Below are 12,881 nucleotides of genomic sequence, written 5' to 3'. Positions count from 1 at the left end.
AAAGTCGTTTTTCAAGTCACATATTGTGATTACCCATATTCAACTTTCATTACATAGCTTTTCCTGGATGTCAATTGCATATAATATTATAGAAAAGAAATACTGTGATAGGCTTTTTCTGTTCTTGAAAACTTTACAATCTATAGCAGTGGTTCTCAACCTTCCTAATGCCGTGACCCTTTAATACAGTTCCTCATGTTGTGGTGACCCCCAACCATAAAATTATTTTCGTTGCTACTTCATAACTGTAATTTTGCTACTGTTATGAATTGTAATGTAAATATCTGATATGCAGGATGTATTTTCATTGTTACAAATTGAACATAATTAAAGCACAGTGATTAATCACAAAAACAATATGTAATTATATATGTGTTTTCCGATGGTCTTAGGCGACCCCTGTGAAAGGGTGGTTCGACCCCCAAAGGGGTCACGACCCACAGGCTGAGAACTGCTGCTCTATAGAGATGTACAAGAAAGGACTGTGTATAAGAGAACCTGGACACAGCACGTCTTTGTTATTGCAGCAGGTCTGAAGGACACAAAAGGCTCTCTCTGTAGCTTCTGGGTTTCCAAAGCACAGTCTTATTTCAAAAACCATCCTATGTTCTTTCCAGTAACTTTCTTCTTAATCCTGCATCATAAACGCCAGCAGGCTTGTCAGGACCTGGGAGCGTGTGGGGAGGGAAGGAGCACCAGCCCTTCCTGCTGCGGTGACACTCAGAGCCACAGCCTGGTCATCAATCTTCCTCCTCCCTCTCTCAGAAACTGTCCAGGCGCCAAAAGCCTGAAATAGGGGCCAACAATGAAAGTTTCCATCTACTCACAGCTCCTTGTCCCTCATATTCAAAGTGAGAGACCCAAGCCCCCAGTTGTCGGGCATCAGTGATACCGAGTCAATTAGCAGGATTCCTAGGGCATCAGACTATTACTTCCCCCCTGTAAAAAGCTGCTAATGAAGGTTAATTTCCCTTCCTTTCTATAGCCCATTCATAAGTAGTATCCTTCATTTGGGGGATTTGTGAATACGATACATATCTGTGGTTTGGAACGGTTTGTGCAAAGTTAACTGGAATATTTAGGAACTGAGCATGCATTACGGCCTAAATATCTTTATTCTGTATCAATTGAAATATCTCTTGATTGCTATCTATTGACTGATAGAACTGACTAACTAAAGGTAATAGGTCAGTGATACTACATGGTCCTAGATAACTGCTGTAATGTGTTGCAAAAACTTGAAGCAACATTTGAATACCAGAGAAGACAAATTAATATTGTCATTGCTGTTCTAAATTAAATATACTATGGCATTACCCAGGTGGATTCTTAAACATTTATAATTGTCTTAACCTCATATTTCTGAGACAGCTCAATCTCTAGGTATTAAAAAGAGACACTTAAGATTTCTTTATACTTAAACATTATAGTATGAATGTCTTTATATTTTAACATGGAGATGACAAGCTAAGTGCCTTGTCATCTCCATGTTAACTTTTGTTCATATTAATTAAATAACTTAGATGATTTCTAAATGAAGAGGCATCCTGTCCAAATGTCTATTTATAGAAGATTCTCTGATAGAGAATTCAGATCAATGGAAACTACTGATATTTAGAAATTGATATTTCTATAGCCTTAAAAATCAGAGGCTAAGATTCACATGTGCACCTCCTCACAATGACTAGGATGACTATAAACTACAAAAGGAAAATAATAAGTGAAGAATAATTTTATAGCAATAATAAAATCCTATCTAATAATAGACAAACATGGTAATTAACCATACCTCTGCTATGCTTCCCATTGGCTAATCAGGGTAATATGCAAATTAACTGCCAACCAAGATGGCAGCCAGCAGCCACACAGCTGAAGCGAACATGAGGCTTGGTTGCCCTGGCGATGGAGGAAGCCAAGATTCCCCGCCTGCCGAGGCCCAGCTCTAAGCTTTGGATGCAACAATGTTTCAATTATAGAAGCTAAACAAACCCCAGGTACCTGCTTTCATCCAGCCGGCCTCGGAGCTGGAGCCACAACAAAGTTTCAATTACAGAAGGTAAATAAATCCCAGAATAAAAAAAAGAAAAAGAAAAAAGGAGAGACTGGGAGCTTCAGTTGCAGGCTTGGCCTGCCTGAAAACAGCCCTCAGCCCTTCATCCAGGCTGGCCAGGCACCCCAGTGGTGACGCCAACCCTAAAGAGGATGTGGCCAGCCTGAAAACAGCCTTCAGCCCCTCATCCAGGCTGTCCAGGCACCCCAGTGGGGACGGCCACCCTGAAGGGGGTGCAGGCAGCCTGAAAACAGCCCTCAGCCCCTCATCCAGGCTGGCCAGGCACCCCAGTGGGGACCCCCACCCTGAAGGGGGTGCGAGCAGCCTGAAAACAGCCATCAGCCGCTCACCCAGGCTGGCCAGGCACCCAAGTGGGACCCCCACCCTGATCTGGGACATCATTCAGGGCAAACCAGCCGGCCCCCACCTGTGCACCAGGCCTCTATCCTATATAGTAAAAGGGTAATATGCAAACTGAACCTAACAGCAGAAAGACTGGGAATGACTGGCCACTATGACACACACTGACCACCAGGGGGCAGATGCTCAATGCAGGAGCTGCCCTCTGGTGGTCAGTGAGCTCCCACATGGAGGAGCTCTGCTCAGCCACAAGCCAGGCTCATGGCTGCCAGTACAGCGGTGGTGGTGGGAGCCTCTCCCGCCTCCTCAGCAGCGCTAAGGATGTCTGACTGCAGCTTAGGTCTGCTCCCTGCCCGAGGGGTCTCAGACTGTGAGAGAGCACAGGCCGGGCTGAGGGACCCCCCCCCCCCAAGTGCACAAATTTTTGTGCACCGGGCCTCTAGTATAATATAAAAATAATGTGAAGAAACAGGAACTTTTGTACATTGCTGGTTTTAATGCACTAGTAACATAGTACAACTTCTCTAGAAACATTTGGTGAGGCCTCAAAAAGTTGAACAGAATTACCAAATGACCCAGAAATTAAAAATAATTCAAAATAATTGAAAACAAGCACTGATACAGTACAGCAGTGTTCATAGTAACATTCTTTATAATAGTCAAAAGGTGGAAACAACTTAATGTTCCTTAAGAGAAGAATGTATTAACAAAACATAGTATTTACATACAATGGAATATTACATAGCCATAAAGAGAATGAAGTTCTGATACATGTTACAACATGGATGAACCTTGAAAACATTATGCTAAATAAAGTAAACCAGACACAAAGGAGAAATATTATATGATTGAACTTATATGGAATATCTAGAATAGGCAAATTCATAGAGACATATAATAGATTGGAGGTTATGAAAAGGGTTGGGGGTTGGAAAGAACAAGGAATTATTGTTTAATGGGCATAGGGTTTCTCTTTGGGGTGATAAAAAATTCTGGAAATAATGATGATGATTATAAACATTGTGAATGTAGTTAATTCTATTGAAATTTATACTTAAAATGATGAAAATGACAAATTTTTGGTTATACAGTGGACCCTTGGACAACATGGTATAAGGGACTCCAACCCCTCACACAGTCAAAAATCTGTATATAACTTATGACTCCCTAAAAACTTAACTAGTAATAGCCTACTGTTGACTGGAAGCCTCACCAGTAACATCAAGTTGATTAATACATATTTGTATGTTATATGTATTATATAATGTATTCATTTTTCAATTTTTTATTTTTCAATTACAGTTTACATTCAATATTATTTTGTATTAGTTTCAGGTGTATAGCATAATGGTTAGACAATTGTATACTTTACAAAGAGGTCCCCTCTATATTTCAAGACCTACCTGGCACTATACACATAGTTATTACAATATTACTGACTCTATTCCCTGGGCTGTACCTTACATCCCTGTGACTATTTTGTGACTACCAATTTGTACTTTTTAATCCCATCACTATTTTTAACCAAGCCCTCCAACCCTCTATATACTGTATTCATACAATAAAATGAGCTAGAGAAAAGAAAATGTTATTGTGAAAGTCCAAATCCATATTGTTCAAGGGTCAATATTTTACCACAATAAAAAAGGGGGAAATTACATTCAGAACATCACCTATTGCTTACTTTCTTATAGCTCTTTTAATATTCATAATCTAATATCAATACAGCCTAGATGTCTCTCTAATATAGAACTATATTGTCTGGAAGTAGAGGGTATATCTCTGGTTGTGTAATTAACTAAGAGTTCATGGGACCCTGCATTTAAATGGAGGTTTCCGAACTTAGGTTTTGTGTTCTTTCTGGAGAAGAATCCTCACTGAATGTTGACTCAAACAGAGCAAGAATGGATTTCTTGAAAACCTTTTTAAAGTTCTCCCCTATAAACAGGTAGAGTATGGGAGAAAAGACAGCATTGAAAGAAGTGGTAATCACTGCAAGTAACAAAATCAACTGTAAAAGTAGAGATTGGTTCTTAGTGAGAAGTAAGCCCTTATATACATAGTAGGGCATCCAACACACAAAGAAAGAGATAATGGCTGTCATCATGACTTTGAAAGGCTTGTTGGATTTAAACAGGCTCCTCTTTTTCATCTTGTTGGCTATTCTTCCGTAACAAAAGGTGATGATGAGGAAAGGCAGAAGGAAGCCTAGCAAGAAGCGGCTGGTGAAACAGGCTACATGAATCCATTTTTTGCTTTCCCAGTTAGTGGACACATCATAGCTATGTTGACAGGTCACCTTTCCTTCATGGTCATCATATGTCTCCCTGAAAACCAAATAGGGCGTGCTGAGGACAGTGGCAAAGATCCAGATTCCCAGGATTATGCTGGAAGCCCAGCGTGGGGTTCGGTGCAGCTGTGACCACACCGGGTGAAGAGTGAAAAGGTAACGATCAACACTGATGGCTGAGAGGAAGAAACTGGAGGCGAATATCCCCATATATAAAATGCTGTTGAGGACCTTGCACATGACCGCTCCAAAGCTCCAGTGATTGTCCTGAAGGTAGGAGGTGGTTATAAATGGCAGAATTGATGTTGAAATAAAATATGAGAGAATGAGATGAAAATATAAAAGAGTATTGACAGTTCTCTTCATCTTGAATTTTAGTACCCATAGATAGAGACCATTGCTGATAATACCAATTATCGATGTCATGAACAAAAAAACGACAACGATTATTTTTGAGGCAGGAGCTGGGAAATGAGTGCTATTTCTTGCTAATGTAGAGACAGTGACCTGGTAATCGGAAGAGTTGATCAGATCCATAATTACTGGTGGGATAAGAAACTGAAAATAAGAACAAAAAAGAAGCAAAAGGAAGGATTAAATATAGAAATTAAAATATCAACAGACAAATTGACAATATATTTTAAATGGCAAACCTAATATTTCTACAATAACACGAATCAGATATTTTCCTTGAGGCCTTTACTTTGTTTTGTATGAAGAATTAAGAGCAAATTAATTTGAGCATCAAAAATGAAAATACTACAAATGATATGAAATTGATGTGAAATAGACATTTTGACTTTGCTAAGTAATTCATTTAGGTAGCTAAAAATATGTTTAGATATTAACGAGAAGTCCGATCCTTCTTGATAAGCACAACTTCTTGAATAAGGCAACATAGAATCAGTTTAACTTGACTAAGACTTGGTCAGGGCAAATGTTGCTAATGAAGTTGAATAACAAAAATGACTACAAAAATTAGTAATCATGGGAAACTATAATTAGATTTTCCCCATGAGCTAATAATCTATATATATAAAAGCCTAATATGCAAATTGTCCCCTCAGGAGTTCAACCAAGAGGCCAGGAGTTCAATCGCTCACTATGACGTGCACTGACCACCAGCAGGCGGCTCGGAATGAAGGAAGGCCCTGGTTGGCAGCTGGCAGCTGGGAAAGGGAGGCCCCAGCTGGCAGCTAGAAGGAAGGCCCCGGCCAGCAGCCAGAAGGCCCCGATCGGCCCTGATTGCCGGCCAGGCCTAGGAACCCTACCTGTGCACGAATTTCATGCACTGGGCCTCTAGTATATAATAAATGCTATTATCTAGTACTAGAGGCCCGGTGCATGAAATTCGTTCATGGGATAGGGGCTGTCCCTCAGTTCGGCCGGCACCATCTCCAATCTGGGACCCCTTGGGGGATGTCTGATCCCACAGGGATCGGGCCCAAACCGGCAGTTGGACATCCCCCTCACAATCTGGGACCACTTGCTCCTAACTGCTTGCCTGCCTGCCTGCCTGATTGCCCCTAACCACCTCTGCCTGCCTGGCTAATCGCCCCTAACTGCCTCTGCCTGCTTACCTGATCGCCCCTAACCACCTCTGCCTGCCTGCCTGATCATCCCCTAACCGCTCCCCTGCTGGCCTGATTTCGTCCCTAACTGCTTGCTCCCCCGTGCTGGCCTGATCGCGCCTTTAACTGCCTGCTCCCCCACACTGGCCTGGTAGCCCTCTAACTGTTTGCTCCTCTGCGCCAACCTGATTGCACCCCTAACTACTTGCTCCCCTGCTGGCCTGATGGCCCCTAACTGCCTCTGCCTTGGCCCCTCGCCACTGTGGCTTTGTGAGGGAGGAAGTGAGATGTCCAGAAGATGTCCAGTCGATCCGGTCTAATTAGCATATTACCCTTTTATTAGTATAGATTCTAACACTGAGCACAGAACAGTAAGAACTATTATTCATATGGAAGCCCCAGGGCACTATAAGATTATCTGAAGAGTCTTCAGAATCATCAGTGAAACAGGAAAGTGTGTTATAGAATATAATAGTGGTTCTTCCTTAATTGGAGAGGCGAAAGGAGAAGAACTCAAGGCACTGATATTTATTCAATACTTGTTATATGCCAGGAGCATTTTATGAAAATCATTTATTTTTCTTCTCCCATAAAGGCAAATATTTAAACAGAGGTGAAAATGAGGCTTAACAGGGTTAAATTTCTTATTAATTATCATCTCCTACCATGCTTCCATTGTGGCAGATTGAGAATCCTACTAGTGTTTTGTGCTACTTCTTTGAAAGTTGGTATTTCATGTCTAGTGTTTTGATAATGCTCCATGAATCAGAATATTTGATTATTCAAAATATCCCATTTCTTGAATAATGGTTCCTATGGTATTGAAAATACAAATCTGCGAATATTTGAGAAAATACCTATTAAAACAGTCACATCATCAAATTGGTTTTTGATAAATTATATGTCAATTGAAATTACTAGTGATGTTTTTTGTTTACTAAACAAAAACATTCTAAGAGAGAAGAAATAAAGTAATTGTTATTAAAACCACAGCTACATTAACTTAATTCTGCCATCTGAGGGAGTTGCAAAGTTTTTCCCCAAAGTAGAAAAATGATTCTCTTCCAGGAAAATACCCTAGTAGTGCACTTGGGAAATAAAAAGTGAAGGCTCAGGACCTGGAATGGATCGACAGTGGTGAGTGCAAGAGCGGAAACCTGTGAAGGTCCTGGGACCATGAGAAGAGGGAGGAGGAGTGAAGATGGTCTTCTGAGAGGGGAGCACAGGAAAAGCACAGCAGGAGGTCAGGAGGCTTGCAGAGCACTGGGTCAGTGAGATATTCAGGAGTGCAGAAATTACACAGGGGCTTTAAAATGAGGGGTGTCTAATACTCAATTTTAATCCGTTTGCTGTGCTTTGACATGGTATAATGTCCCTTCTCATTAGTTACAACAACTGTCTTATGTTGGTGATTGCTCTGGGGAATGGAAGGAAAAGCTATTTGGGATGGAGTGGGATGGCGAGAAGAGACCAGTAGCAGGAGATAAGATGCAAATGAGATGATAAATATAGTGGAAACTGGACATAAATTAGGGTATAGTAGACAAGGAGGAACAAAATCCCATGAAGAATTTCTGACTGTGTGTATGGCGTATGGGTATCTGTGGTCTGTCTGTATACCTGCAGTGTGTTTGTGTGTATGTATGTGGCTATATGCTCTGTGTGTGTGTCTCTGTGCGGTATTTGGGATCCATGGAGTATGTGTGGAGCTGAGTGTGTGTGAGATCTGTGCATCTGTGTTGTATTTGTGTATGGTCTCTGTGTGTATGGTCTGTATGTGGTGTTTGTGTTCTGTGTGTATTTATCTGGGTAGTGTGTGTTTGGGTGGTGTTTGTATGTCTGGTGTGTATATGTGTGTGTGGTCTCTGTGTATGTGCATTTGAGAAAACTGGGTATCTGAATTTTAGGGAAGACTTTAAAAATGTGTTGCTGAACTCTAGAAGGGCATCTGAAAATAATGTAAAATTTGAACAAAATAAATGTTGGTAGTGGTTATGAATATCATATAAAGTATCCTAGGAGCTTTCATTTATTGCGTATAACCATGAGATTTCATCATCCTTAAACAACTTTTAAAGTGGTTTTTAAGTACTTGAGTATAAATCAGTGGGCAGAGCTGGGGCTCTGACATCCCACAGAACTGGGCTTCAATCCTACCTCTACCACTTACCAACTCTGCAACCTTGGATTCTTAACTCTGAGCCTCTTTTACCTTCTAAACCAGCAGTTCTCAACCTTTGGGTCGCGACCCCTTTGGGGGTTGAATGACCCTTTCACAGGGGCAGCCTAAGACCATCAGAAAACACATATATAATTACATATTGTTTTTGTGATTAATCACTATGCTTTAATTATATTCAATTTGTAGCAATGAAATTGGAGGTCACCACAACATGAGGAACTTTATTAAAGGGTCGCGGCATTAGGAAGGTTGAGAACCACTGTATCTAAACCATAATGAGTTTTTATAAGGACTAAATGAGATAATGCATATGAATCACATAGCTCCCTTCATGGCACATATTCAGCACTCAAAAACTTTTTACCTATTATTTTAGTCAACTTGTAATAATAAGGGTAGCAAGAGCCTCATTTTGCCCTTTTAATGCTGCAGGCCACATTTTTTTTCCTCCTCAAAGCTTCTCTGCTGAATTCTAGGGTAGCATCAGATTTATAGTCATTTTGAGGCCTTGCTATTGGGATAGCTTTGGCACAAGTGGCTTTCAGGAAGAACCAACCCCCTCTGCTTGGGCGGGGGGGTGGGGGGGGGGAGAGGGCATGCAGATCTCAAGAAGCTGCTCTGGAGTAAGCCTAGATGGTCTATTCAGGTACTAGCACTAGGGCCAACCTGCTGGTCCAGGGAATCGTACCTCGGAGTTATGTCTTCAGGTCAGATGGTCTTGGGCAGGCAAAGTGACTCCAAGCCAGTAATCTTCTCTCCAAGGACATAGGAAAAATCAGTGACACTTTGACTTCATCTGCCTTTCCTTCTTGCTAATGCTACTTCCCAACTTAGAACCTATTTATTTATTTGGTGAGAACTTCCTGTTTTTTCCAAGTTCCTTTTTCTGTGGAATACTTTCTATGGAGCTCGAGTTAGAGAGATTATTATTTCTTCAAATCATTTCTGCTTTTTAAGGGGGAATTTTAAAAATCCCACAGAGTTCTTCTATTTAAGGCTAATAAGTTTGTGTTGGCTGTAAAAACATTGATTAAAAATTACCTTTTCATATACAGTCATCCCACCAGGCACCCACTCTGCTTCAGTTCTAGGGTGTGCATTAACATATGGATGCATGATGTTGGGTACAAAGGGAGGTGGTAAATAACAGGCATGGGAAAATAGAATCTGGACATGAGCCACCTAATGGTGCTGGAGAGAAAATGGTCAGAAAGGAAAACTTAAACACTGATTTCACATTAAAATTGGATGTATGAGGACAGGCCAAAGGTTATTATTATTTCGTTTGGAAAGACAGAGCCTGACAGGCAGATCCATGTGCGTTTGTCAGTACAATCGTTGAGAATGGTTGGAAAGAACACAGTGTGTTACCATATCCTAGAAGACGATCTTGTTATAAAAACATTCTATCGCACAGGTAATACATTTATGAACTGACTGAATCCTACATTTTCTATTTTCCTCTCTCAAATTCGTCTCTGACATTTTTAAGGATCAGCCTGTGTGCTGCCCTCGGTGTCCTGATTCTGTTCCGGTTTGCTTTCCTCTTCATCTCTTCACCGCTAGTGGAGAAAATACATCAAAACAGCCTTGTAGCCTCAGTGGTGAAGCTTGGGAATCAGTTACCCAGGCTGTGTCAGATTTAGAATTGTACAGCTTTCACTGGTACTGTAGCCTTATTAAAAATAGACTTAAATTTTTGTTCTTAATTCCCTGGGGCTGTCACCTTCAGCCTAAGAACTGATCTTTGCTTCAGGATAAGGGTATGATTTCAAACTTGCTACTGCATTTAGAAGTGACTTCTTTCCAGGTTTTTGTACTTTTTGGATTAATTCATAGGTCTGGAAGTAACCTGAGATATTATTTGGTCTAAACCCAGTGATTCTGAAGCTCAGCAAACCGGGACACAGAGAGGTTGATTCATAATGCGTTTTCATCAAGAAAAGAACCAAGGGCTCCTCCCACTGCCCTACACTATTTCATTAATAACAATAATAAAAAATGGATTTAGACCAGGTTCTTCCTCTTCTACTCTCCACTCTATATTTCCAAATTTTACAATTAGAAAAATTCAAAAATAAACATGTCAGAAACTAGTGTTTAATTGCATCCACCCAACCCAAACATGCACAAGGGCTAGTACCACCATTAAACAGCCTAAAATGTAATTCTTTTAAAAGAATTTTTATAAGGGTTTTTATAAAACCTTTATAGAGAAAGTATTCCTCAGAAAAACTTTAATTAGTGAGTATTTTCTTCTAATAGATTAGACCAATGATATTAACTCTTGGGAAATATGCAGACTGTGTTTGAGGAAGTAACTTCTGGGCTTTAGTGATGTGACTTCATTTCATTTTTTATATTTCAAACTAAGTAGAATGGTTTCAAGAAAACAATTCATGGTAATGGAAACTGTTTTATGTTATTTTGATGTAAACACAGTATGAGATACACAGAAATACAGAAGCAGGTGGTGTTTAGAACCAAATGCTTGAAAGACTAGGAACTCATAAATGTGTATGATGTTTAGAGCTGGAGGAGACGAAGGAGTTCACTTCATCTAATTATCAATTCTATAGGTGGAGAGACTAAGAGATATTTGGGAACTTGTTCTAGATTCCATTATCTATAATAATAAAAGCAAAATATGCTAATTATACTGGATGCCCTTCCGGATGACCTTCTGGACGAACCTGGGGCTGCAAGGGACGCCCGGGTCCTGGGTGCTGGAGGGAAGCCTGGTTCCCGGGTGCCAGAGGGAAGCCAGTGCTGGCAGCCAGGGGAAGGAAGGCCTACTCTTGCACGAATTTCATGCATCGGGCCTCTAGTTAGTTAATAAAATAGTTGGGGCAGGAATAACGTACACTGAAAAATACGGATGCACTGCTTGCAGGCTATATAGTGATTGCACATGACAGTGTAGGTTAGAAAATAAAACCCTAAATATAAACCCCAATTCTACTACTTGCCATTTAGATAACCTCTCTGAGTCTTAATCTTCTCAGTTGTTAGTTAAAAACAAAACAAAACAAAACCCTCTCTTGAAGTACTCTTTTGAGGATTTAATGAGATATTATAGATACTATGAGTAAGGGCTTAGCACAATACCTGGCACATGGCACGTACTAAGTAAATGATAGCTGATGTTAATATATGAAAGCCGAGGCAGAGAACTCCAACGAGCTCAGTGGGTTAGAGGAAATCTCTGAGCAACGCAACTCAAGAAACATTTATTGAGTATCTAGCATGTGCCAGACTGCATTTGAACTAATTGTCTTAGTATTTATAGCTATTAAAGAAGATGATACTTGAACTGAATGTGAGGAAAGCTTATTCAAGGCCTTGGAAAAAGAGAGCAATGCTTCATTTGTCTGGTCTGGTTCTGCACTTTTCAAGATCACTTCTCACCACCCTCCGCATCTCAGCATGGTGGGAGCAACAATGCAGATATAGCCCAAAAGGCTGAAGTCAGAATCACTTGGAGGTCTTTAAAAAAGGACGCATATTCCTGAGCTTTAGTTCATCTCTCTAGTATTTACCAAATAGTTACTGTATTTAAAGAATTGTTCTTGCCACTGGGGATATAGAGTACATGAGAAAAGCTTTGTTTTCATGGAGCTTACGTTCTAGTGGGAGAAAAATAGACAATTGTTAAATAAAAAAATGGCTAGCACTACAGTACTATGCAGAGGATTAAAACAGAAATGTGATGAGTAACTAAGTGGCTACTGTAGATGAGATAGTTGGAAAGGCCTTTCAGTAGGTGACATTTAATAGGATTGGAATGACATGAAGGAATCAACTATGTAGCAATAAAGAGGAAGAACATTATATAACCTGGACTTAACTCACATCTTGCTCAATGTCTATTTCTTCCCTATTAACCCCCTTCTACCTCCAATCTGCTCTTGTCCTCCTAATTGGGTCTCCCCATTTGTTGAAATTTTGGCTCATGACTTTTCAACCTCATTCCACTGTTCATGCTTGCATTCTCCTCCTTGGCAGGGTTTGTTATGATAGCATTCCTGTAAACAAGAGTTCAGCTTTATTCCTGGCTTCTGCCCCCAGCGTTGTTGGATATGCTCTACTACGTCAGGCTCCAGATTCTCCCCATGTCTGGATAGCATTTCCGGAACAGCAGGTAGAATGTTTCTGGAGGACAGGCAGAAGATGAGGCTGGGAAGTTGGCTCAGATCTTGATTACGAAAGGATTTGGGTTTGCAATCAGTCTTTGGAGAAAAAGGTTTGGGGTTTAGAGCACAAGGAAACTATGAGTAAGGGCTTAGCACAATACCTGGCACATGGCAAGGCCTTCTACAGGAGTGAGAGAGTTAGGCCTTGGATAGGTTTGTTACTCTGCAAATTCGACCTAAGGTAATCTCCTGTAAACAGAGGAAGGATTTTGGAAAGTGAGGAGGGTTTAGAATT

The 12,881-nt window shown here is 40.6% G+C and overlaps 1 protein-coding gene across 1 annotated transcript; it reads right to left on the bottom strand.

The window, feature by feature from the left end:
* Positions 1-4,232: 4,232 nt before the first annotated feature.
* Positions 4,233-5,237, bottom strand: GPR33 (G protein-coupled receptor 33). The gene has a single exon (XM_036322683.1). The coding sequence runs from the start codon at positions 5,235-5,237 to the stop codon at positions 4,233-4,235; it is 1,005 nt and encodes a 334-aa protein (XP_036178576.1).
* Positions 5,238-12,881: the final 7,644 nt, after the last annotated feature.

The sequence above is a fragment of the Myotis myotis genome, unplaced genomic scaffold (assembly GCF_014108235.1).
Source record: "Myotis myotis isolate mMyoMyo1 unplaced genomic scaffold, mMyoMyo1.p scaffold_m19_p_1, whole genome shotgun sequence".
NCBI classification, from domain to species: domain Eukaryota; kingdom Metazoa; phylum Chordata; class Mammalia; order Chiroptera; family Vespertilionidae; genus Myotis; species Myotis myotis.
This window is presented reverse-complemented; position numbering and strand designations above follow the sequence as displayed.

Coding starts and splice junctions, on each gene's coding strand:
- GPR33 (XM_036322683.1), bottom strand. CDS start 5,237: ATGGATCTGATCAACTCTTCCGATTACCAGGTCACTGTCTCTACATTA.